The sequence below is a fragment of the Cyprinodon tularosa genome, unplaced genomic scaffold (genome assembly GCF_016077235.1).
Source record: "Cyprinodon tularosa strain WSP-4 unplaced genomic scaffold, ASM1607723v1 ctg1230, whole genome shotgun sequence".
NCBI lineage: Eukaryota > Metazoa > Chordata > Actinopteri > Cyprinodontiformes > Cyprinodontidae > Cyprinodon > Cyprinodon tularosa.
In genome coordinates, this window is record NW_024038038.1 from 20,117 (window position 1) to 44,537 (window position 24,421).

Below are 24,421 nucleotides of genomic sequence, written 5' to 3' on the forward strand. Positions count from 1 at the left end.
GTCTATAATGCACATTATTGTTTAAATATATTTTTTTATTTTTAAATATATTATATGTTAATAAATAATATAGACTTTAAATATTAACTGGACACCCGTCAGTCTACATTGGTTATAAACTGGACACCCCTCAGTCTACATTGGTTATAAACTGGACACCCCTCAGTCTACATTGGTTATAAACTGGACACCCCTCAGTCTACATTGGTTATAAACTGGACACCCGTCAGTCTACATTGGTTATAAACTGGACACCCCTCAGTCTACATTGGTTATAAACTGGACACCCCTCAGTCTACATTGGTTATAAACTGGGCACCCATCAGTCTACATTATTTATTAACTGGTTACCCGTCAGTCTACATTATTTATTAACTGGACACCCGTCAGTCTACATTGGTTATAAACTGGACACCCCTCAGTCTACATTGGTTATAAACTGGACACCCCTCAGTCTACATTGGTTATAAACTGGACACCCGTCAGTCTACATTGGTTATAAACTGGACACCCCTCAGTCTACATTGGTTATAAACTGGACACCCCTCAGTCTACATTGGTTATAAACTGGACACCCCTCAGTCTACATTGGTTATAAACTGGACACCCGTCAGTCTACATTGGTTATAAACTGGACACCCCTCAGTCTACATTGGTTATAAACTGGACACCCCTCAGTCTACATTGGTTATAAACTGGACACCCCTCAGTCTACATTATTTATTAACTGGACACCCGTCAGTCTACATTATTTATTAACTGGTTACCCGTCAGTCTACATTATTTATTAACTGGTTACCCGTCAGTCTACATTATTTATTAACTGGTTACCCGTCAGTCTACATTGGTTATAAACTGGGCACCCATCAGTCTACATTATTTATTAACTGGACACCCGTCAGTCTACATTGGTTATAAACTGGGCACCCATCAGTCTACATTATTTATTAACTGGACACCCGTCAGTCTACATTATTTATTAACTGGACACCCGTCAGTCTACATTATTTATTAACTGGACACCCGTCAGTCTACATTATTTATTAACTGGACACCCGTCAGTCTACATTATTTATTAACTGGACACCCGTCAGTCTACATTATTTATTAACTGGTTACCCGTCAGTCTACATTGGTTATAAACTGGGCACCCATCAGTCTACATTATTTATTAACTGGACACCCGTCAGTCTACATTGGTTATAAACTGGGCACCCATCAGTCTACATTATTTATTAACTGGACACCCGTCAGTCTACATTATTTATTAACTGGTTACCCGTCAGTCTACATTATTTATTAACTGGTTACCCGTCAGTCTACATTGGTTATAAACTGGGCACCCATCAGTCTACATTATTTATTAACTGGACACCCGTCAGTCTACATTGGTTATAAACTGGGCACCCATCAGTCTACATTATTTATTAACTGGACACCCGTCAGTCTACATTATTTATTAACTGGACACCCGTCAGTCTACATTATTTATTAACTGGACACCCGTCAGTCTACATTATTTATTAACTGGACACCCGTCAGTCTACATTATTTATTAACTGGACACCCGTCAGTCTACATTATTTATTAACTGGACACCCGTCAGTCTACATTATTTATTAACTGGTTACCCGTCAGTCTACATTGGTTATTGACTGGCCCCCCCCTCTGGATGGGAGGTAGAAGGTCAGTGAAGCAGGATTGGATTCTGCCGCAGCCTGGAGGAGGAGAGGAGGGGGGAGAGGAGGGGGAGGAGGAATTCTGACGCGGGACGTTTGCGGAGCTCCGCGGATTGTTGTCTCCAGCTGCTCCTGATGATGGGAACCAGGAATGATCCGGAGCGGCTCCTCAGGATGGGCAGAGATCAGCTTTAACTTCAGCTGCTGGGACATGGTAGGAAGGCTGGACTCACTGTCCGCCTCAGGCTGCTGCGGGGCGGGGAGGGAAGGAGGAACAGGCGGCTCCTCTCGGAGCTAGCGGAGGAAATCAGCAGCCGGTCAGCAGGACTCAGCCTGGGAATCTAACCCGCAGCCTCTCTAACTGTAACTTCTACTGGCGGCTCCACGGTCCTCTCATCCACTTGGCGTTTCCCGTCCAAGGCGGAAGTGAGCAGCGTGGATCCATCCCTGCAGCTGTCTCTCTGAGGCCGGATAGGAGCAGCGGCTGGGCGGGCTGCTGTCCTCACAGGCTCCGGTTCCTCCATCCTGGAGGGAAGATCTGCTCTCAGTGCGGGGAAGCTATGGTGGTCATGGAGCCTCCGCAGGGGAGCTCGGTGCTCTGGAGAGAAGCAGGCCTGTTCTGGGAAGGCCAGGCTCAATGCCCCCCCTCCTCCTCCTCCCCTTTATGGAAGGCTGGATTCTTTACATGTTTACATTAGTCAGCAGAAAATGGCTGCAGTGAAAGCCAGGGGGGTAGAGTTAAAATATAAGGCCGGCAGAGGGCCTCCTTCCCCACATAGAGACACACTGAGACTTAGACAACTTTATAGTTATTCTTTTACAGTTTATACAAAACCAGATTTCCTTTAGTGGCGCTTTCAGACAGTAAATGAACATTTCCATCCATAAAGTGCAGCAGTGATCAAATGTAAACAGTTTGGGAGAAAAAACATGGAGCAACAAGGTGTATTAATCTCTATGGTGCAGATCTGCATTGTTGGTTTGGTGTCATCAGTGTGATGCAGAGTTTATCCATCAGTTGATCAGTGTGATGGCGGTGGGGAAGAAGCTGCTGCAGAACCTGCTGGTCCTGCATTGAATGCTGGGAAGCCTCTTCCCAGAGGGCAGCAGGGAGAACAGTCCATGGTGGGGGGGTGAGGGGTCATTGATGATGTCACGGGACACGCAGCGCTGGGATGAAATGTCTTTAATGGAGGGAAGAGGAGCCCCCATGATCCTCTCTGCTGTTCTCACCTTCTTCCAGTTTGAGGCGCTGCAGCCTCCACACCACACAGTGAGACAGCTGCTCAGAACGCTCTCTATGGGGGGGGGCAGGTGGGCTCTCTATGGTGCTTCTGGAGGAGGTGGGGAGGATGGGGGGGGCATCCTGCTGCATCTGTTCAGGCCAGCTTCATATTAGCTCTATGGTTTAGTCCTTTGGGATAATAGAGTCAGAATAAGAGATCATTAAAATAATTAAAAGCCAGCAGCCAATAATGTTTTCATTAAAAAATTATATATTTGAAAAAAGTCTAAATTCAGATTTCAGCTCCACTGATAAACGCACCTAATGAGCTTTATTTGGCTTTTCCTGGTTTGATGAACATTTTCCTCGCAGTAAATAACTGTGATTAAAGCTGCGGCTCCTTTATTTTGCTTCTACCTAGCAACCAGCGGCTGCCCGGATTGGTGTGTAATTTAGGCCTGGTCATATTTCTGTCATTTTCAGTGTTTGTGATTTAAACTGCTGCAATGTTCAGGAGAAGTTTGAAGAGTTTGGCTCTGAATGACCTCCTCTGTGCGGGTGAGGGTGGGACTCCTTCCATAAAATCAGGCTAGCTTACAGTCACACTGGGCGCTGCATGGACCTCTAATGGCAAACATGAAGGGAGTTTTTAGCTTGTGGTGAGAGCGTCAAACAGTTAGCATTAGGTCACAGAGTGATCAAAGAATGAGGGGACTCTGCTAATTGTGGGTTGGTGTGAACGCAGATCTAGCCGTGCATCTCTCTACGGATCGTTTTGATGTTTAAGGTCATTTCTGACGGCTAACAAAGGTTGTTGTCAGAGCGTGTGTGAGAATGTGAGGATTATTAGCCCATCTTTCTGTTGTGTTCAACTCATTTTCCAGTGTAGTCCTGTTTCTCTGACTGTGACTAACTGGATGTGCTCTCTTCATCCTCTGGCATGGGAGCTGGCTCGGAGCTCGTCTGATTAACTGTTTTTTTTCCTAGAAAGAACCGCCTGTGGAACTAGTTTATGTAAAGCTTTTCTACCATAGAAAGTATTTACAGATCAGAGCTTCTATGCTTCTTTTTCTATGTCTGCTTCTGTCTCCTTGAACCCCAGTGGGCCTCAGCAGATGGCCGCTCACACTGAGCCTGGTTCTGCTGGAGGTTTCTTCCTGTCCAAAGGGAGTTTTTCCTCTCCACTGTCGCTACAAGCATGCTTAGTGTGAGGGATTGCTGAAGAGTCAATGAGTCGATGCAATCAGCTGGTTTTCCTTAGATAGAAAACTTTGAATCAATCTGACTGGATGATCTGGTGAACTGGAAAGTGACCTGAGATGACATGATGTGAATTGGAGCTATAGAAATATACTGAATAGAATTGTTCACTTCCAAAGAACGGACATAGCAGACTGTACTTCCTACTTTTGATGTTAGCATCAGGTCGTTAGTTATGCTTTAGCACATCTATAGAGGAGAGTATCTGCTGCTGTGACTTACAGCAGATCTTAATTTAGAAGAGTAATGTCTTCTAAGGTATGAAAGTTAGAGTTAGAACATCTAGAGAGAACAACTTAAAGGGATAGTTCGGTATTTTTGACATGAATCTGTATGGCATCCCCATCACCAGTGTCATGCAATCACACTGACTTACCCCTGGCAGCCTCCTGTGAGCAGAGTTCTCGTCCAGTTTTGGTCAAGCCGAAAGTAGTCCGGCAGGTTTGCTAGACCCAGCGAAATAAAACGTTTCTCTTCCCAAAACATTATGTGTTCAAAAGAGTGATATTTTTGCATCCCAAAAACATTGTAGTGGAAAAAGTCACACGTCGTTATCACTTGGTCCTATTTTCTCTCTGTTCGTATCAGTGCGCGCCGTCATTCTGACAGCGAGCTCAACAACAGCCAGATGCATGTCTCCCTCCGCCTAGCTCCTAGCTGGGCGGAGGGAGACATACATCTGGCTGTTGTCAGGTTAGTAGGCCCTAGCTGTCTGAATGACGGCGCGCACTGATACGAACAGAGAGAAAATAGGACCAATTGATAACGACGTGTGACTTTTTCCACTACAATGTTTTTGGGATGCAAAAATATCACTCTTTTGAACACATAATGTTTTGGGAAGAGAAACGTTTTATTTCGCTGGGTCTAGCAAACCTGCCGGACTACTTTCGGCTTGACCAAAACTGGACGAGAACTCTGCTCACAGGAGGCTGCCAGGGGTAAGTCAGTGTGATTGCATGACACTGGTGATGGGGATGCCATACAGATTCATGTCAAAAATACCGAACTATCCCTTTAAGTCACATCAGCTGCTTATTGGAGCCTATAGAGAACCCTGATAAATAGAGGGAAGCTGTGAGGACATGTATGGGAAAGAAAGAAATATTGAACCTGTAAACGTGTGGAAGCTCTTTTCCGGTTGTTTTATTCCAACAGTGGTTTTGTTTTTTCTATTTCAGATAACCGAAGGATCCGTCCTTCTGAAGGGTCTTTGTCCTTAAAACAGACGGTTTGATTCTTGGTTTAATCAGGAAGGTCATCTAATTGTAAAGAGATTGTAATGACTTGTTGTAATATGGCTGAAGATAAAGGCGTTAATACGTCGGGTAGAACCGACAGTTCTATTAATTTAATTTCTATGGCGCCAATTCACATCATGCCATCTCAGTTAACTTTATAGAGATGATTCAACCAGATCATCCCATCAGACTGATTCAAAGTTTTCTATCTAAGGAAAACCAGCTGATTGCATCGACTCATTGACTCTTCAGCAATCCCTCACACTAAGCATGCTTGTAGCGACAGTGGAGAGGAAAAACTCCCTTTGAACAGGAAGAAACCTCCAGCAGAACCAGGCTCAGTGTGAGCGGCCATCTGCTGAGGCCCACTGGGGTTTAAGGAGACAGAAGCAGACATAGAAAAAGAAGCATAGATACAAAAGGCAACTGTCAACCAGCTCCACAGGCGGCCCCGTCCAGGAAACACACAGCCAGGCAGACGAGCTCCGAGCCAGCTCCCATGTCAGAGGATGAAGAGAGCACATCCAGTTAGTCACAGTCAGAGAAACAGGACTACACTGGAAAACAGGCCAAGCTCCAACATCTAGAAACAAAGGTGTTGATGGCAGCAGCACAGCTGATATTTCTCTCCAGGATGGAGTCACAGCCAAACAGGAACAGACCAGATGAAGCTACTATGAGAAAAAGCAGAGAGAGCATTCTCAGTGTTGACGCATTGGGTGGAACCGTTCTCGGCATTAACGCGTTGAGTGGAACCGTTCTCGGCGTTAACGTTTCGGATGGAATCGTTCTCGGCATTAACATGTCGGTGGAATCGTTCTCGGCAATAACGCGTTGGGTGGAACCTTTATCGGCATTAACTCGTTGGGTGGAACCATTCCCGGCATTAACGCGTTGGATGGAACCGTTCTTGGCATTAACGCGTTGGGTGGAACCGTTCTCGGCGTTAACGTGTCGGTGGAACCGTTCTCGGCATTAACGTGTTGGGTGGAACCGTTCTCGGCGTTAACGTGTCAGGTGGAACCGTTCTTGGCATTAACGCGTTGGGTGGAACCGTTCTCGGCATTAACACGTTGGGTGGAACCGTTCTCGGCGTTAACGTGTCAGGTGGAACCGTTCTTGGCATTAACGCGTTGGGTGGAACCGTTCTTGGCATTAACACGTTGGGTGGAACCGTTCTCGGCATTAACACGTTGGGTGGAACCGTTCTCGGCATTAACGTGTCGGTGGAACCGTTCTCGGCATTAACGCGTTGGGTGGAACCGTTCTCGGCGTTAACGCGTTGGGTGGAACCGTTCTCGGCGTTAACGTGTCGGGTGGAACCGTTCTCGGCATTAACGTTTCGGGTGGAACCGTTCTCGGCATTAACGCGTTGGGTGGAACCGTTCTCGGCGTTAATGCATTGAGTGGAACCGTTCTCGGCGTTAACGTGTCGGGTGGAACCGTTCTCGGCATTAACGTATCGGTGGAACCGTTCTTGGCATTAACGCGTTGGGTGGAACCGTTCTCGGCGTTAACGCGTTGGGTGGAACCGTTCTCGGTGTTAACGTGTCGGGTGGAACCGTTCTCGGCATTAACGCGTTGAGTGGAACCGTTCTCGGCGTTAACGTTTCGGATGGAACCGTTCTCGGCATTAACGTGTCGGTGGAATCGTTCTCGGCAATAACGCGTTGGGTGGAACCGTTATCGGCATTAACTCGTTGGGTGGAACCATTCCCGGCATTAACGCGTTGGATGGAACCGTTCTTGGCATTAACGCGTTGGGTGGAACCGTTCTCGGCGTTAACGTGTCGGTGGAACCGTTCTCGGCATTAACGTGTTGGGTGGAACCGTTCTCGGCGTTAACGTGTCAGGTGGAACCGTTCTTGGCATTAACGCGTTGGGTGGAACCGTTCTCGGCATTAACACGTTGGGTGGAACCGTTCTCGGCGTTAACGTGTCAGGTGGAACCGTTCTTGGCATTAACGCGTTGGGTTGAACCGTTCTTGGCATTAACACGTTGGGTGGAACCGTTCTCGGCATTAACACGTTGGGTGGAACCGTTCTCGGCATTAACGTGTCGGTGGAACCGTTCTCGGCATTAACGCGTTGGGTGGAACCGTTCTCGGCGTTAACGCGTTGGGTGGAACCGTTCTCGGCGTTAACGTGTCGGGTGGAACCGTTCTCGGCATTAACGTTTCGGGTGGAACCGTTCTCGGCATTAACGCGTTGGGTGGAACCGTTCTCGGCGTTAATGCATTGGGTGGAACCGTTCTCGGCGTTAACGTGTCGGGTGGAACCGTTCTCGGCATTAACGTATCGGTGGAACCGTTCTTGGCATTAACGCGTTGGGTGGAACCGTTCTCGGCGTTAACGCGTTGGGTGGAACCGTTCTCGGCGTTAACGTGTCGGGTGGAACCGTTCTTGGCATTAACGTGTCGGTGGAACCATTCTCGGCATTAACGCGTTGAGTGGAACCGTTCTCGGCATTAACTCGTCGGGTGGAACCGTTCTCGGCGATAACGTGTCGGGTGGAACCGTTCTCGGTGTTAACATTTCGGGTGGAACCGTTCTCGGCATTAATGCGTTGGGTGAAACCATTCTCGGCGTTAACGCGTTGGGTGGAACTGTTCTCGGCATTAACGCGTTGGGTGGAACCGTTCTCGGCATTAACGCGTTGGGTGGAACCGTTCTCGGCATTAACGCGTTGGGTGGAAACGTTCTCGGCAGTAACGCGTTGGTTGGAACCGTTTTCGGTATTGACGCGTCGGGTGGAACCGTTCTCGGCATTAACACGTTGGGTGGAACCGTTCTCGGCGTCAACGCGTTGGGTGGAACCGTTCTCGGCGTCAACGCGTCGGGTGGAACCGTTCTCGGCATTAACACGTTGGGTGGAACCGTTCTCGGCATTAACGCGTTGGGTGGAACCGTTCTCGGCATTAACGCGTTGGGTGGAACCGTTCTCGGCATTAACGCGTTGGGTGGAACCGTTCTCGGCATTAACGCGTTGGGTGGAACCGTTCTCGGCGTCAACGCGTTGGGTGGAACCGTTTTCGGTATTGACGCGTCGGGTGGAACCGTTCTCGGCATTAACACGTTGGGTGGAACCGTTCTCGGCATTAACGCGTTGGGTGGAACCGTTCTCGGCGTCAACGCGTTGGGTGGAACCGTTCTCGGCATTAACGCGTTGGGTGGAACCGTTCTCGGCATTAACGCGTTGGGTGGAACCGTTCTCGGCATTAACGCGTTGGGTGGAACCGTTCTCGGCATTAACGCGTTGGGTGGAACCGTTCTCGGCGTCAACGCGTTGGGTGGAACCGTTTTCGGTATTGACGCGTCGGGTGGAACCGTTCTCGGCATTAACACGTTGGGTGGAACCGTTCTCGGCATTAACGCGTTGGGTGGAACCGTTCTCGGCATTAACGCGTTGGGTGGAACCGTTCTCGGCATTAACGCGTTGGGTGGAACCGTTCTCGGCATTAACGCATTGGGTGGAACCGTTCTCGGCATTAACGCGTTGGGTGGAACCCCGGGGTTCCACTTCTACATATCTGAACCCACACAGTCTGACCTGTTGCTCTGTCCGTTTTCTGCCCTGTAGGATGAGTTCCATCCGTTCATCGAGGCTCTGCTGCCCCAGGTCCGTGCCTTTGCCTACACATGGTTCAACCTCCAGGCCAGGAAGAGGAAGTACTTCAAAAAGCATGAGAAGAGGATGACGAAAGAGGAAGAGAGAGCTGTTAAAGACGAATTACTGGGAGAAAAAGCAGAGGTGGACAGACCAGCATACCAGTGAAATGCTTTAAATGATGCTGGACGTTGTTGAGAACTAAAAGTGTTTATTTCTGTGTCCGGTTTCATTCTGCTTGCAGGTGAAACAGAAGTGGGCCAGTCGTCTTTTGGCCAAACTAAGAAAAGACATCAGACCTGAATGCAGAGAGGACTTTGTCCTGTCCATCACTGGGAAGAAGGCTGCGTGCTGCGTCCTGTCCAATCCGGACCAGAAGGGCAAAATGAGGCGAATAGACTGCCTGCGACAAGCTGACAAGGTCAAACATTGCTGTTCCAGTTAAACATGGAGTAAAAGGGAATCTTTTGCTGCGTTACTTGATTGTATTTAATGGATTTTTGACCTTTTCAATCAGCAAAGTGCAGAAAACATGCAGCCAAACGACTCTTTAGACACACATTGGCAGACAGGAGAGGTCCATAAATGACTGCAGCAGAATGAAGGCAGTGAAATGTTAGAGCTGCTTACTGGCTGCTTACTGGCTGTTTACTGGCTGTTTACTGGCTGTTTACTGGCTGCTTACTGGCTGTTTACTGGCTGCTTACTGGCTGTTTACTGGCTGTTTACTGGCTGTTTACTGGATGCTTACTGACTGCTTACTGGCTGCTTACTGGCTGTTTACTGGCTGTTTACTGGCTGCTTACTGGCTGTTTACTGGCTGTTTACTGGCTGCTTACTGACTGCTTACTGGCTGTTTACTGGCTGCTTACTGGCTGTTTACTGGCTGCTTACTGGCTGTTTACTGGCTGCTTACTGACTGCTTATTGGCTGTTTACTGGCTGCTTACTGACTGCTTACTGGCTGTTTACTGGCTGCTTACTGGCTGTTTACTGGCTGCTTACTGGCTGCTTACTGGCTGTTTACTGGCTGCTTACTGGCTGTTTACTGGCTGCTTACTGGCTGCTTACTGGCTGTTTACTGGCCGTTTACTGGCTGCTTACTGGCTGTTTACTGGCCGTTTACTGACTGCTTACTGACTGCTTACTGGCTGTTTACTGGCTGCTTACTGGCTGCTTACTGGCTGTTTACTGGCTGCTTACTGACTGCTTACTGGCTGCTTACTGGCTGTTTACTGGCTGTTTACTGGCTGCTTACTGCTTGCTTACTGGCTGTTTACTGGCTGCTTACTGACTGCTTACTGGCTGTTTACTGGCTGCTTACTGGCTGCTTACTGGCTGCTTACTGGCTGTTTACTGGCTGCTTACTGACTGCTTACTGGCTGCTTACTGGCTGTTTACTGGCTGCTTACTGGCTGCTTACTGGCTGTTTACTGGCTGCTTACTGACTGCTTACTGGCTGCTTACTGGCTGTTTACTGGCTGCTTACTGGCTGCTTACTGGCTGTTTACTGGCTGCTTACTGACTGCTTACTGGCTGCTTACTGGCTGTTTACTGGCTGCTTACTGGCTGCTTACTGGCTGCTTACTGGTCAGAGCTTTTCTCTGACCAGAGGAGCAGTTTGGTGCAGAGACTGAAGGGACAGGCAGGAGAAACTTTTCCTGCTTCCATGTTGAAAAAGGTTTCTTTTCATGGCAGTCGGGGCCTGAAGAGCTGAGGGCCCCCCCAGCATGAGGAGGATGGGGCCCATGTTAAATTCTGTAAATCATCCAATTATTCATTCGTGGTAATTTATTATCATTTTTCTGCAATAATTAACTATCGGTGGTAAAACCAGGATGACATTTATCTGACCTCACTATTAACACCTGTCTGCTGGATCAGCCTTCATCTCCTCGCTTTACGAGTTCTGAGGAGAACTTTATTGGTAAGGAGAGACGATCAGGAGGATCACTGCATGAATCCTGATCGATGGCAGGAATCTGCTGGTAGTCTGTGATTACAGACCCTGGTTTTCTGGGAGCAGCTGCTCCTCACACACAGAACAGTCCTTCGTTTCATTAGATCACAATGGAGTTAATCCAGCCTCCCTCTGTGTTCTCAGGTCAGGGTTAGAGATGAGAGCCTCCTCACTGCTGCCTCTAAACGAAAGGTTCACCAGAGGAGCTGCTGCTGTGCTCAGCTGGCTTTGACTGGACCAGTGATTGTTTCTTTCTGGTATCTGGGACTGATTGCTTCCAGCAGGGTTAGGCTTCACTGAGCCTTCAGCGGAGAGATTGCTGCTGTCAGTAACCGTTAGATACATCTTAATATGTTATTAGAAACTGTATTTAGGGTTATGACCTGCATGGGATCATGGACCTCATTCCTTTGCAGTGGACTTTTTCAAACATCCGTTTCGCTCTCCTGCTAGTTTTACCGTCCAAAAACAATGCTAAGCTACCGGACACAGACATTCGTCGAGCACTGAAGCTTCCCAGAGTTCAGACCCGCCCACAAGCTCCTGATTGGCCCACCATTTGTTCTTGTGTGATTAGCTGTCACCGATGTTACTCTTGAGAAGCTCACTTTACAAACATGTTTGGGTGGAGTGACGGTGATCTGATGTGTGTATTCCAGGTGTTTGGGTGGAGTGACGGTGATCTGATGTGTGTATTCCAGGTGTTTGGGTGGAGTGACGGTGATCTGATGTGTGTATTCCAGGTGTTTGGGTGGAGTGACGATGATCTGATGTGTGTATTCCAGGTGTTTGGGTGGAGTGACGATGATCTGATGTGTGTATTCCAGGTGTTTGGGTGGAGTGACGGTGATCTGATGTGTGTATTCCAGGTGTTTGGGTGGAGTGACGGTGCTCTGAGGTGTGTATTCCAGGTGTTTGGGTGGAGTGACGGTGATCTGATGTGTGTATTCCAGGTGTTTGGGTGGAGTGACGGTGATCTGATGTGTGTATTCCAGGTGTTTGGGTGGAGTGACGGTGATCTGAGGTGTGTATTCCAGGTGTTTGGGTGGAGTGACGATGATCTGATGTGTGTATTCCAGGTGTTTGGGTGGAGGGACGGTGCTCTGAGGTGTGTATTCCAGGTGTTTGGGTGGAGTGACGGTGATCTGATGTGTGTATTCCAGGTGTTTGGGTGGAGTGACGGTGATCTGATGTGTGTATTCCAGGTGTTTGGGTGGAGTGACGATGATCTGATGTGTGTATTCCAGGTGTTTGGGTGGAGTGACGGTGATCTGATGTGTGTATTCCAGGTGTTTGGGTGGAGTGACGGTGCTCTGATGTGTGTATTCCAGGTGTTTGGGTGGAGTGACGGTGCTCTGATGTGTGTATTCCAGGTGTTTGGGTGGAGTGACGGTGCTCTGATGTGTGTATTCCAGGTGTTTGGGTGGAGTGACGGTGATCTGATGTGTGTATTCCAGGTGTTTGGGTGGAGTGACGATGATCTGATGTGTGTATTCCAGGTGTTTGGGTGGAGTGACGATGATCTGATGTGTGTATTCCAGGTGTTTGGGTGGAGTGACGGTGATCTGATGTGTGTATTCCAGGTGTTTGGGTGGAGTGACGGTGATCTGATGTGTGTATTCCAGGTGTTTGGGTGGAGGGACGGTGCTCTGATGTGTGTATTCCAGGTGTTTGGGTGGAGTGACGGTGATCTGATGTGTGTATTCCAGGTGTTTGGGTGGAGTGACGGTGATCTGATGTGTGTATTCCAGGTGTTTGGGTGGAGTGACGATGATCTGATGTGTGTATTCCAGGTGTTTGGGTGGAGTGACGATGATCTGATGTGTGTATTCCAGGTGTTTGGGTGGAGTGACGGTGATCTGATGTGTGTATTCCAGGTGTTTGGGTGGAGTGACGGTGATCTGATGTGTGTATTCCAGGTGTTTGGGTGGAGTGACGGTGCTCTGATGTGTGTATTCCAGGTGTTTGGGTGGAGTGACGGTGCTCTGATGTGTGTATTCCAGGTGTTTGGGTGGAGTGACGGTGATCTGATGTGTGTATTCCAGGTGTTTGGGTGGAGTGACGGTGCTCTGATGTGTGTATTCCAGGTGTTTGGGTGGAGTGACGGTGATCTGATGTGTGTATTCCAGGTGTTTGGGTGGAGTGACGGTGATCTGATGTGTGTATTCCAGGTGTTTGGGTGGAGTGACGGTGATCTGATGTTTGTATTCCAGGTGTTTGGGTGGAGTGACGGTGATCTGATGTGTGTATTCCAGGTGTTTGGGTGGAGTGACGGTGATCTGATGTGTGTATTCCAGGTGTTTGGGTGGAGTGACGGTGATCTGATGTGTGTATTCCAGGTGTTTGGGTGGAGTGACGGTGATCTGATGTGTGTATTCCAGGTGTTTGGGTGGAGTGACGGTGCTCTGATGTGTGTATTCCAGGTGTTTGGGTGGAGTGACGGTGATCTGATGTAGATGTGTGTATTCCAGGTGTTTGGGTGGAGTGACGGTGCTCTGATGTGTGTATTCCAGGTGTTTGGGTGGAGTGACGGTGATCTGATGTGTGTATTCCAGGTGTTTGGGTGGAGTGACGGTGATCTGATGTGTGTATTCCAGGTGTTTGGGTGGAGTGACGGTGATCTGATGTGTGTATTCCAGGTGTTTGGGTGGAGTGACGGTTATCTGATGTGTGTATTCCAGGTGTTTGGGTGGAGTGACGGTTATCTGATGTGTGTATTCCAGGTGTTTGGGTGGAGTGACGGTTATCTGATGTGTGTATTCCAGGTGTTCGGGTGGAGTGACGATGATCTGATGTGTGTATTCCAGGTGTTTGGGTGGAGTGACGGTGATCTGATGTGTGTATTCCAGGTGTTTGGGTGGAGTGACGGTTATCTGATGTGTGTATTCCAGGTGTTTGGGTGGAGTGACGGTGATCTGATGTGTGTATTCCAGGTGTTTGGGTGGAGTGACGGTGCTCTGATGTGTGTATTCCAGGTGTTTGGGTGGAGTGACGGTGATCTGATGTGTGTATTCCAGGTGTTTGGGTGGAGTGACGGTGATCTGATGTGTGTATTCCAGGTGTTTGGGTGGAGTGACGGTGATCTGATGTGTGTATTCCAGGTGTTTGGGTGGAGTGACGGTGATCTGATGTTTGTATTCCAGGTGTTTGGGTGGAGTGACGGTTATCTGATGTGTGTATTCCAGGTGTTTGGGTGGAGTGACGGTGATCTGATGTGTGTATTCCAGGTGTTTGGGTGGAGTGACGGTGATCTGATGTGTGTATTCCAGGTGTTTGGGTGGAGTGACGGTGATCTGATGTGTGTATTCCAGGTGTTTGGGTGGAGTGACGGTGATCTGATGTGTGTATTCCAGGTGTTTGGGTGGAGTGACTGTGATCTGATGTGTGTATTCCAGGTGTTTGGGTGGAGTGACGGTGATCTGATGTGTGTATTCAAGGTGTTTGGGTGGAGTGACGGTGATCTGATGTGTGTATTCAAGGTGTTTGGGTGGAGTGATGGTGCTCTGATGTGTGTATTCCAGGTGTTTGCGTGGAGTGACGGTGCTCTGATGTGTGTATTCCAGGTGTTTGCGTGGAGTGACGGTGCTCTGATGTGTGTATTCCAGGTGTTTGCGTGGAGTGACGGTGCTCTGATGTGTGTATTCCAGGTGTTTGCGTGGAGTGACGGTGATCTGATGTGTGTATTCCAGGTGTTTGCGTGGAGTGAGGGTGCTCTGATGTGTGTATTCCAGGTGTTTGGGTGGAGTGACGGTGATCTGATGTGTTTATTCCAGGTGTTTGCGTGGAGTGACGGTGCTCTGATGTGTGTATTCCAGGTGTTTGGGTGGAGTGACGGTGCTCTGATGTGTGTATTCCAGGTGTTTGGGTGGAGTGACGGTGATCTGATGTGTGTATTCCAGGTGATTGCGTGGAGTGACGGTGCTCTGATGTGTGTATTCCAGGTGTTTGGGTGGAGCGACGGTGATCTGATGTGTGTATTCCAGGTGTTTGCGTGGAGTGATGGTGCTCTGATGTGTGTATTCCAGGTGTTTGGGTGGAGTGACGGTGCTCTGATGTGTGTATTCCAGGTGTTTGGGTGGAGTGACGGTGCTCTGATGTGTGTATTCCAGGTGTTTGGGTGGAGTGACGGTGATCTGATGTAGATGTGTGTATTCCAGGTGTTTGGGTGGAGTGACGGTGATCTGATGTGTGTATTCCAGGTGTTTGGGTGGAGTGACGGTGATCTGATGTGTGTATTCCAGGTGTTTGGGTGGAGTGACGGTGATCTGATGTGTGTATTCCAGGTGTTTGGTGGGAGTGACGGTGATCTGATGTGTGTATTCCAGGTGTTTGGGTGGAGTGACGGTGATCTGATGTGTGTATTCAAGGTGTTTGGGTGGAGTGACGGTGCTCTGATGTGTGTATTCCAGGTGTTTGGGTGGAGTGACGGTGCTCTGATGTGTGTATTCCAGGTGTTTGGGTGGAGTGACGGTGATCTGATGTGTGTATTCCAGGTGTTTGCGTGGAGTGACGGTGCTCTGATGTGTGTATTCCAGGTGTTTAGGTGGAGTGACGGTGCTCTGATGTGTGTATTCCAGGTGTTTGGGTGGAGTGACGGTGCTCTGATGTGTGTATTCCAGGTGTTTGGGTGGAGTGACGGTGATCTGATGTAGATGTGTGTATTCCAGGTGTTTGGGTGGAGTGACGGTGATCTGATGTGTGTATTCCAGGTGTTTGGGTGGAGTGACGGTGATCTGATGTGTGTATTCCAGGTGTTTGGGTGGAGTGACGGTGATCTGATGTGTGTATTCCAGGTGTTTGGGTGGAGTGACGGTGATCTGATGTGTGTATTCAAGGTGTTTGGGTGGAGTGACGGTGATCTGATGTGTGTATTCCAGGTGTTTGGGTGGAGTGACGGTGCTCTGATGTGTGTATTCCAGGTGTTTGGGTGGAGTGACGGTGATCTGATGTGTGTATTCCAGGTGTTTGGGTGGAGTGACGGTGATCTGATGTGTGTATTCCAGGTGTTTGCGTGGAGTGACGGTGATCTGATGTGTGTATTCCAGGTGTTTGGGTGGAGTGACGGTGCTCTGATGTGTGTATTCCAGGTGTTTGGGTGGAGTGACGGTGATCTGATGTAGATGTGTGTATTCCAGGTGTTTGGGTGGAGTGACGGTGCTCTGATGTGTGTATTCCAGGTGTTTGGGTGGAGTGACGGTGATCTGATGTGTGTATTCCAGGTGTTTGGGTGGAGTGACGGTGATCTGATGTGTGTATTCCAGGTGTTTGGGTGGAGTGACGGTGATCTGATGTGTGTATTCCAGGTGTTTGGGTGGAGTGACGGTGATCTGATGTGTGTATTCCAGGTGTTTGGGTGGAGTGACGGTGATCTGATGTGTGTATTCCAGGTGTTTGGGTGGAGTGACGGTGCTCTGATGTGTGTATTCCAGGTGTTTGGGTGGAGTGACGGTGATCTGATGTGTGTATTCCAGGTGTTTGGGTGGAGTGACGGTGATCTGATGTGTGTATTCCAGGTGTTTGCGTGGAGTGACGGTGCTCTGATGTGTGTATTCCAGGTGTTTGGGTGGAGTGACGGTGATCTGATGTGTGTATTCCAGGTGTTTGGGTGGAGTGACGGTGCTCTGATGTGTGTATTCCAGGTGTTTGCGTGGAGTGACGGTGCTCTGATGTGTGTATTCCAGGTGTTTGGGTGGAGTGACGGTGATCTGATGTGTGTATTCCAGGTGTTTGGGTGGAGTGACGGTGCTCTGATGTGTGTATTCCAGGTGTTTGGGTGGAGTGACGGTGCTCTGATGTGTGTATTCCAGGTGTTTGCGTGGAGTGACGGTGCTCTGATGTGTGTATTCCAGGTGTTTGGGTGGAGTGACGGTGCTCTGATGTGTGTATTCCAGGTGTTTGGGTGGAGTGACGGTGATCTGATGTGTGTATTCCAGGTGTTTGGGTGGAGTGACGGTGATCTGATGTGTGTATTCCAGGTGTTTGGGTTGGAGTGACGGTGCTCTGATGTGTGTATTCCAGGTGTTTGGGTGGAGTGACGGTGATCTGATGTAGATGTGTGTATTCCAGGTGTTTGGGTGGAGTGACGGTGCTCTGATGTGTGTATTCCAGGTGTTTGGGTGGAGTGACGGTGATCTGATGTGTGTATTCCAGGTGTTTGGGTGGAGTGACGGTGATCTGATGTGTGTATTCCAGGTGTTTGGGTGGAGTGACGGTGATCTGATGTGTGTATTCCAGGTGTTTGGGTGGAGTGACGATGATCTGATGTGTGTATTCCAGGTGTTTGGGTGGAGTGACGATGATCTGATGTGTGTATTCCAGGTGTTTGGGTGGAGTGACGGTGATCTGATGTGTGTATTCCAGGTGTTTGGGTGGAGTGACGGTGATCTGATGTGTGTATTCCAGGTGTTTGGGTGGAGTGACGGTGCTCTGATGTGTGTATTCCAGGTGTTTGGGTGGAGTGACGGTGCTCTGATGTGTGTATTCCAGGTGTTTGGGTGGAGTGACGGTGATCTGATGTGTGTATTCCAGGTGTTTGGGTGGAGTGACGGTGCTCTGATGTGTGTATTCCAGGTGTTTGGGTGGAGTGACGGTGATCTGATGTGTGTATTCCAGGTGTTTGGGTGGAGTGACGGTGATCTGATGTGTGTATTCCAGGTGTTTGGGTGGAGTGACGGTGATCTGATGTTTGTATTCCAGGTGTTTGGGTGGAGTGACGGTGATCTGATGTGTGTATTCCAGGTGTTTGGGTGGAGTGACGGTGATCTGATGTGTGTATTCCAGGTGTTTGGGTGGAGTGACGGTGATCTGATGTGTGTATTCCAGGTGTTTGGGTGGAGTGACGGTGATCTGATGTGTGTATTCCAGGTGTTTGGGTGGAGTGACGGTGCTCTGATGTGTGTATTCCAGGTGTTTGGGTGGAGTGACGGTGAATCTGATGTAGATGTGTGTATTCCAGGTGTTTGGGTGGAGTGACGGTGCTCTGATGTGTGTATTCCAGGTGTTTGGGTGGAGTGACGGTGATCTGATGTGTGTATTCCAGGTGTTTGGGTGGAGTGACGGTGATCTGATGTGTGTATTCCAGGTGTTTGGGTGGAGTGACGGTGATCCGATGTGTGTATTCCAGGTGTTTGGGTGGAGTGACGGTTATCTGATGTGTGTATTCCAGGTGTTTGGGTGGAGTGACGATGATCTGATGTGTGTATTCCAGGTGTTTGGGTGGAGTGACGGTGATCTGATGTGTGTATTCCAGGTGTTTGGGTGGAGTGACGGTTATCTGATGTGTGTATTCCAGGTGTTTGGGTGGAGTGACGGTGATCTGATGTGTGTATTCCAGGTGTTTGGGTGGAGTGACGGTGCTCTGATGTGTGTATTCCAGGTGTTTGGGTGGAGTGACGGTGATCTGATGTGTGTATTCCAGGTGTTTGGGTGGAGTGACGGTTATCTGATGTGTGTATTCCAGGTGTTTGGGTGGAGTGACGGTGATCTGATGTGTGTATTCCAGGTGTTTGGGTGGAGTGACGGTGATCTGATGTGTGTATTCCAGGTGTTTGGGTGGAGTGACGGTGATCTGATGTGTGTATTCCAGGTGTTTGGGTGGAGTGACGGTGATCTGATGTGTGTATTCCAGGTGTTTGGGTGGAGTGACGGTGATCTGATGTGTGTATTCCAGGTGTTTGGGTGGAGTGACGGTGATCTGATGTGTGTATTCCAGGTGTTTGGGTGGAGTGACTGTGATCTGATGTGTGTATTCCAGGTGTTTGGGTGGAGTGACGGTGATCTGATGTGTGTATTCAAGGTGTTTGGGTGGAGTGACGGTGATCTGATGTGTGTATTCAAGGTGTTTGGGTGGAGTGACGGTGCTCTGATGTGTGTATTCCAGGTGTTTGCGTGGAGTGACGGTGCTCTGATGTGTGTATTCCAGGTGTTTGCGTGGAGTGACGGTGCTCTGATGTGTGTATTCCAGGTGTTTGCGTGGAGTGACGGTGCTCTGATGTGTGTATTCCAGGTGTTTGCGTGGAGTGACGGTGATCTGATGTGTGTATTCCAGGTGTTTGCGTGGAGTGACGGTGCTCTGATGTGTGTATTCCAGGTGTTTGGGTGGAGTGACGGTGATCTGATGTGTGTATTCCAGGTGTTTGCGTGGAGTGACGGTGCTCTGATGTGTGTATTCCAGGTGTTTGGGTGGAGTGACGGTGCTCTGATGTGTGTATTCCAGGTGTTTGGGTGGAGTGACGGTGATCTGATGTGTGTATTCCAGGTGATTGCGTGGAGTGACGGTGCTCTGATGTGTGTATTCCAGGTGTTTGGGTGGAGTGACGGTGATCTGATGTGTGTTTTCCAGGTGTTTGCGTGGAGTGACGGTGCTCTGATGTGTGTATTCCAGGTGTTTGGGTGGAGTGACGGTGCTCTGATGTGTGTATTCCAGGTGTTTGGGTGGAGTGACGGTGCTCTGATGTGTGTTTTCCAGGTGTTTGGGTGGAGTGACGGTGATCTGATGTAGATGTGTGTATTCCAGGTGTTTGGGTGGAGTGACGGTGATCTGATGTGTGTATTCCAGGTGTTTGGGTGGAGTGACGGTGATCTGATGTGTGTATTCCAGGTGTTTGGGTGGAGTGACGGTGATCTGATGTGTGTATTCCAGGTGTTTGGTGGGAGTGACGGTGATCTGATGTGTGTATTCCAGGTGTTTGGGTGGAGTGACGGTGATCTGATGTGTGTATTCAAGGTGTTTGGGTGGAGTGACGGTGCTCTGATGTGTGTATTCCAGGTGTTTGGGTGGAGTGACGGTGCTCTGATGTGTGTATTCCAGGTGTTTGGGTGGAGTGACGGTGATCTGATGTGTGTATTCCAGGTGTTTGCGTGGAGTGACGGTGCTCTGATGTGTGTATTCCAGGTGTTTGGGTGGAGTGACGGTGATCTGATGTGTGTATTCCAGGTGTTTAGGTGGAGTGACGGTGCTCTGATGTGTGTATTCCAGGTGTTTGGGTGGAGTGACGGTGCTCTGATGTGTGTATTCCAGGTGTTTGGGTGGAGTGACGGTGATCTGATGTAGATGTGTGTATTCCAGGTGTTTGGGTGGAGTGACGGTGATCTGATGTGTGTATTCCAGGTGTTTGGGTGGAGTGACGGTGATCTGATGTGTGTATTCCAGGTGTTTGGGTGGAGTGACGGTGATCTGATGTGTGTATTCCAGGTGTTTGGGTGGAGTGACGGTGATCTGATGTGTGTATTCAAGGTGTTTGGGTGGAGTGACGGTGATCTGATGTGTGTATTCCAGGTGTTTGGGTGGAGTGACGGTGCTCTGATGTGTGTATTCCAGGTGTTTGGGTGGAGTGACGGTGATCTGATGTGTGTATTCCAGGTGTTTGGGTGGAGTGACGGTGATCTGATGTGTGTATTCCAGGTGTTTGCGTGGAGTGACGGTGATCTGATGTGTGTATTCCAGGTGTTTGGGTGGAGTGACGGTGCTCTGATGTGTGTATTCCAGGTGTTTGGGTGGAGTGACGGTGATCTGATGTAGATGTGTGTATTCCAGGTGTTTGGGTGGAGTGACGGTGCTCTGATGTGTGTATTCCAGGTGTTTGGGTGGAGTGACGGTGATCTGATGTGTGTATTCCAGGTGTTTGGGTGGAGTGACGGTGATCTGATGTGTGTATTCCAGGTGTTTGGGTGGAGTGACGGTGATCTGATGTGTGTATTCCAGGTGTTTGGGTGGAGTGACGGTGATCTGATGTGTGTATTCCAGGTGTTTGGGTGGAGTGACGGTGCTCTGATGTGTGTATTCCAGGTGTTTGGGTGGAGTGACGGTGATCTGATGTGTGTATTCCAGGTGTTTGGGTGGAGTGACGGTGATCTGATGTGTGTATTCCAGGTGTTTGGGTGGAGTGACGGTGATCTGATGTGTGTATTCCAGGTGTTTGGGTGGAGTGACGGTGATCTGATGTGTGTATTCCAGGTGTTTGGGTGGAGTGACGGTGATCTGATGTGTGTATTCCAGGTGTTTGGGTGGAGTGACGGTGATCTGATGTGTGTATTCCAGGTGTTTGGGTGGAGTGACGGTGATCTGATGTGTGTATTCCAGGTGTTTGGGTGGAGTGACGGTGCTCTGATGTGTGTATTCCAGGTGTTTGGGTGGAGTGACGGTGCTCTGATGTGTGTATTCCAGGTGTTTGGGTGGAGTGACGGTGATCTGATGTAGATGTGTGTATTCCAGGTGTTTGGGTGGAGTGACGGTGATCTGATGTGTGTATTCCAGGTGTTTGGGTGGAGTGACGGTGATCTGATGTGTGTATTCCAGGTGTTTGGGTGGAGTGACGGTGATCTGATGTGTGTATTCCAGGTGTTTGGGTGGAGTGACGGTGATCTGATGTGTGTATTCAAGGTGTTTGGGTGGAGTGACGGTGATCTGATGTGTGTATTCCAGGTGTTTGGGTGGAGTGACGGTGCTCTGATGTGTGTATTCCAGGTGTTTGGGTGGAGTGACGGTGATCTGATGTGTGTATTCCAGGTGTTTGGGTGGAGTGACGGTGATCTGATGTGTGTATTCCAGGTGTTTGCGTGGAGTGACGGTGATCTGATGTGTGTATTCCAGGTGTTTGGGTGGAGTGACGGTGCTCTGATGTGTGTATTCCAGGTGTTTGGGTGGAGTGACGGTGATCTGATGTAGATGTGTGTATTCCAGGTGTTTGGGTGGAGTGACGGTGCTCTGATGTGTGTATTCCAGGTGTTTGGGTGGAGTGACGGTGATCTGATGTGTGTATTCCAGGTGTTTGGGTGGAGTGACGGTGATCTGATGTGTGTATTCCAGGTGTTTGGGTGGAGTGACGGTGATCTGATGTGTGTATTCCAGGTGTTTGGGTGGAGTGACGGTGATCTGATGTGTGTATTCCAGGTGTTTGGGTGGAGTGACGGTGCTCTGATGTGTGTATTCCAGGTGTTTGGGTGGAGTGACGGTGATCTGATGTGTGTATTCCAGGTGTTTGGGTGGAGTGACGGTGATCTGATGTGTGTATTCCAGGTGTTTGGGTGGAGTGACAGTGATCTGATGTGTGTATTCCAGGTGTTTGGGTGGAGTGACGGTGATCTGATGTGTGTATTCCAGGTGTTTGGGTGGAGTGACGGTGATCTGATGTGTGTATTCCAGGTGTTTGCGTGGAGTGACGGTGCTCTGATGTGTGTATTCCAGGTGTTTGGGTGGAGTGACGGTGATCTGATGTGTGTATTCCAGGTGTTTGGGTGGAGTGACGGTGATCTGATGTGTGTATTCCAGGTGTTTGCGTGGAGTGACGGTGCTCTGATGTGTGTATTCCAGGTATTTGCGTGGAGTGACGGTGCTCTGATGTGTGTATTCCAGGTGTTTGGGTGGAGTGACGGTGATCTGATGTGTGTATTCCAGGTGTTTGGGTGGAGTGACGGTGCTCTGATGTGTGTATTCCAGGTGTTTGGGTGGAGTGACGGTGATCTGATGTGTGTATTCCAGGTGTTTGGGTGGAGTGACGGTGATCTGATGTGTGTATTCCAGGTGTTTGGGTGGAGTGACGGTGCTCTGATCTGTGTATTCCAGGTGTTTGGGTGGAGTGACGGTGATCTGATGTGTGTATTCCAGGTGTTTGGGTGGAGTGACGGTGCTCTGATGTGTGTATTCCAGGTGTTTGGGTGGAGTGACGGTGATCTGATGTGTGTATTCCAGGTGTTTGGGTGGAGTGACGGTGATCTGATGTGTGTATTCCAGGTGTTAGGGTGGAGTGACGGTGATCTGATGTGTGTATTCCAGGTGTTTGGGTGGAGTGACGGTGATCTGATGTGTGTATTCCAGGTGTTTGGGTGGAGTGACGGTGCTCTGATGTGTGTATTCCAGGTGTTTGGGTGGAGTGACGGTGATCTGATGTGTGTATTCCAGGTGTTTGGGTGGAGTGACGGTGATCTGATGTGTGTATTCCAGGTGTTTGGGTGGAGTGACGGTGATCTGATGTGTGTATTCCAGGTGTTTGGGTGGAGTGACGGTGATCTGATGTGTGTATTCCAGGTGTTTGGGTGGAGTGACGGTGATCTGATGTGTGTATTCCAGGTGTTTGCGTGGAGTGACGGTGCTCTGATGTGTGTATTCCAGGTGTTTGGGTGGAGTGACGGTGATCTGATGTGTGTATTCCAGGTGTTTGGGTGGAGTGACGGTGATCTGATGTGTGTATTCCAGGTGTTTGCGTGGAGTGACGGTGCTCTGATGTGTGTATTCCAGGTGTTTGGGTGGAGTGACGGTGCTCTGATGTGTGTATTCCAGGTGTTTGGGTGGAGTGACGGTGATCTGATGTGTGTATTCCAGGTGTTTGGGTGGAGTGACGGTGCTCTGATGTGTGTATTCCAGGTGTTTGGGTGGAGTGACGGTGATCTGATGTGTGTATTCCAGGTGTTTGGGTGGAGTGACGGTGATCTGATGTGTGTATTCCAGGTGTTTGGGTGGAGTGACGGTGCTCTGATGTGTGTATTCCAGGTGTTTGGGTGGAGTGACGGTGATCTGATGTGTGTATTCCAGGTGTTTGGGTGGAGTGACGGTGATCTGATGTGTGTATTCCAGGTGTTTGGGTGGAGTGACGGTGATCTGATGTGTGTATTCCAGGTGTTTGGGTGGAGTGACGGTGATCTGATGTGTGTATTCCAGGTGTTTGGGTGGAGTGACGGTGATCTGATGTGTGTATTCCAGGTGTTTGGGTGGAGTGACGGTGATCTGATGTGTGTATTCCAGGTGTTTGGGTGGAGTGACGGTGATCTGATGTGTGTATTCCAGGTGTTTGGGTGGAGTGACGGTGATCTGATGTGTGTATTCCAGGTGTTTGGGTGGAGTGACGGTGATCTGATGTGTGTATTCCAGGTGTTTGCGTGGAGTGACGGTGCTCTGATGTGTGTATTCCAGGTGTTTGGGTGGAGTGACGGTGATCTGATGTGTGTATTCCAGGTGTTTGGGTGGAGTGACGGTGATCTGATGTGTGTATTCCAGGTGTTTGGGTGGAGTGACGGTGATCTGATGTGTGTATTCCAGGTGTTTGGGTGGAGTGACGGTGATCTGATGTGTGTATTCCAGGTGTTTGGGTGGAGTGACGGTGCTCTGATGTGTGTATTCCAGGTGTTTGCGTGGAGTGACGGTGCTCTGATGTGTGTATTCCAGGTGTTTGGGTGGAGTGACGGTGATCTGATGTGTGTATTCCAGGTGTTTGGGTGGAGTGACGGTGCTCTGATGTGTGTATTCCAGGTGTTTGCGTGGAGTGACGGTGCTCTGATGTGTGTATTCCAGGTGTTTGGGTGGAGTGACGGTGATCTGATGTGTGTATTCCAGGTGTTTGGGTGGAGTGACGGTGATCTGATGTGTGTATTCCAGGTGTTTGGGTGGAGTGACGGTGATCTGATGTGTGTATTCCAGGTGTTTGGGTGGAGTGACGGTGATCTGATGTGTGTATTC

At 49.3% G+C, this 24,421-nt stretch overlaps 1 protein-coding gene across 1 annotated transcript in view; it reads left to right on the forward strand.

Annotated features, from left to right (window-relative positions):
• The first annotated feature begins 1,733 nt into the window (after positions 1–1,733).
• The window catches only part of LOC119777387 (nuclear factor 1 C-type-like), a 71,692-nt gene continuing 49,004 nt past the window's right edge, over positions 1,734–24,421 (forward strand). Inside the window, 3 exon segments of the mRNA XM_038276243.1 lie at positions 1,734–1,893; positions 8,986–9,156; positions 9,257–9,433. Of these exon segments, the coding sequence (XP_038132171.1) occupies positions 1,831–1,893; positions 8,986–9,156; positions 9,257–9,433 (411 nt within the window). The 5' untranslated portion in view covers positions 1,734–1,830.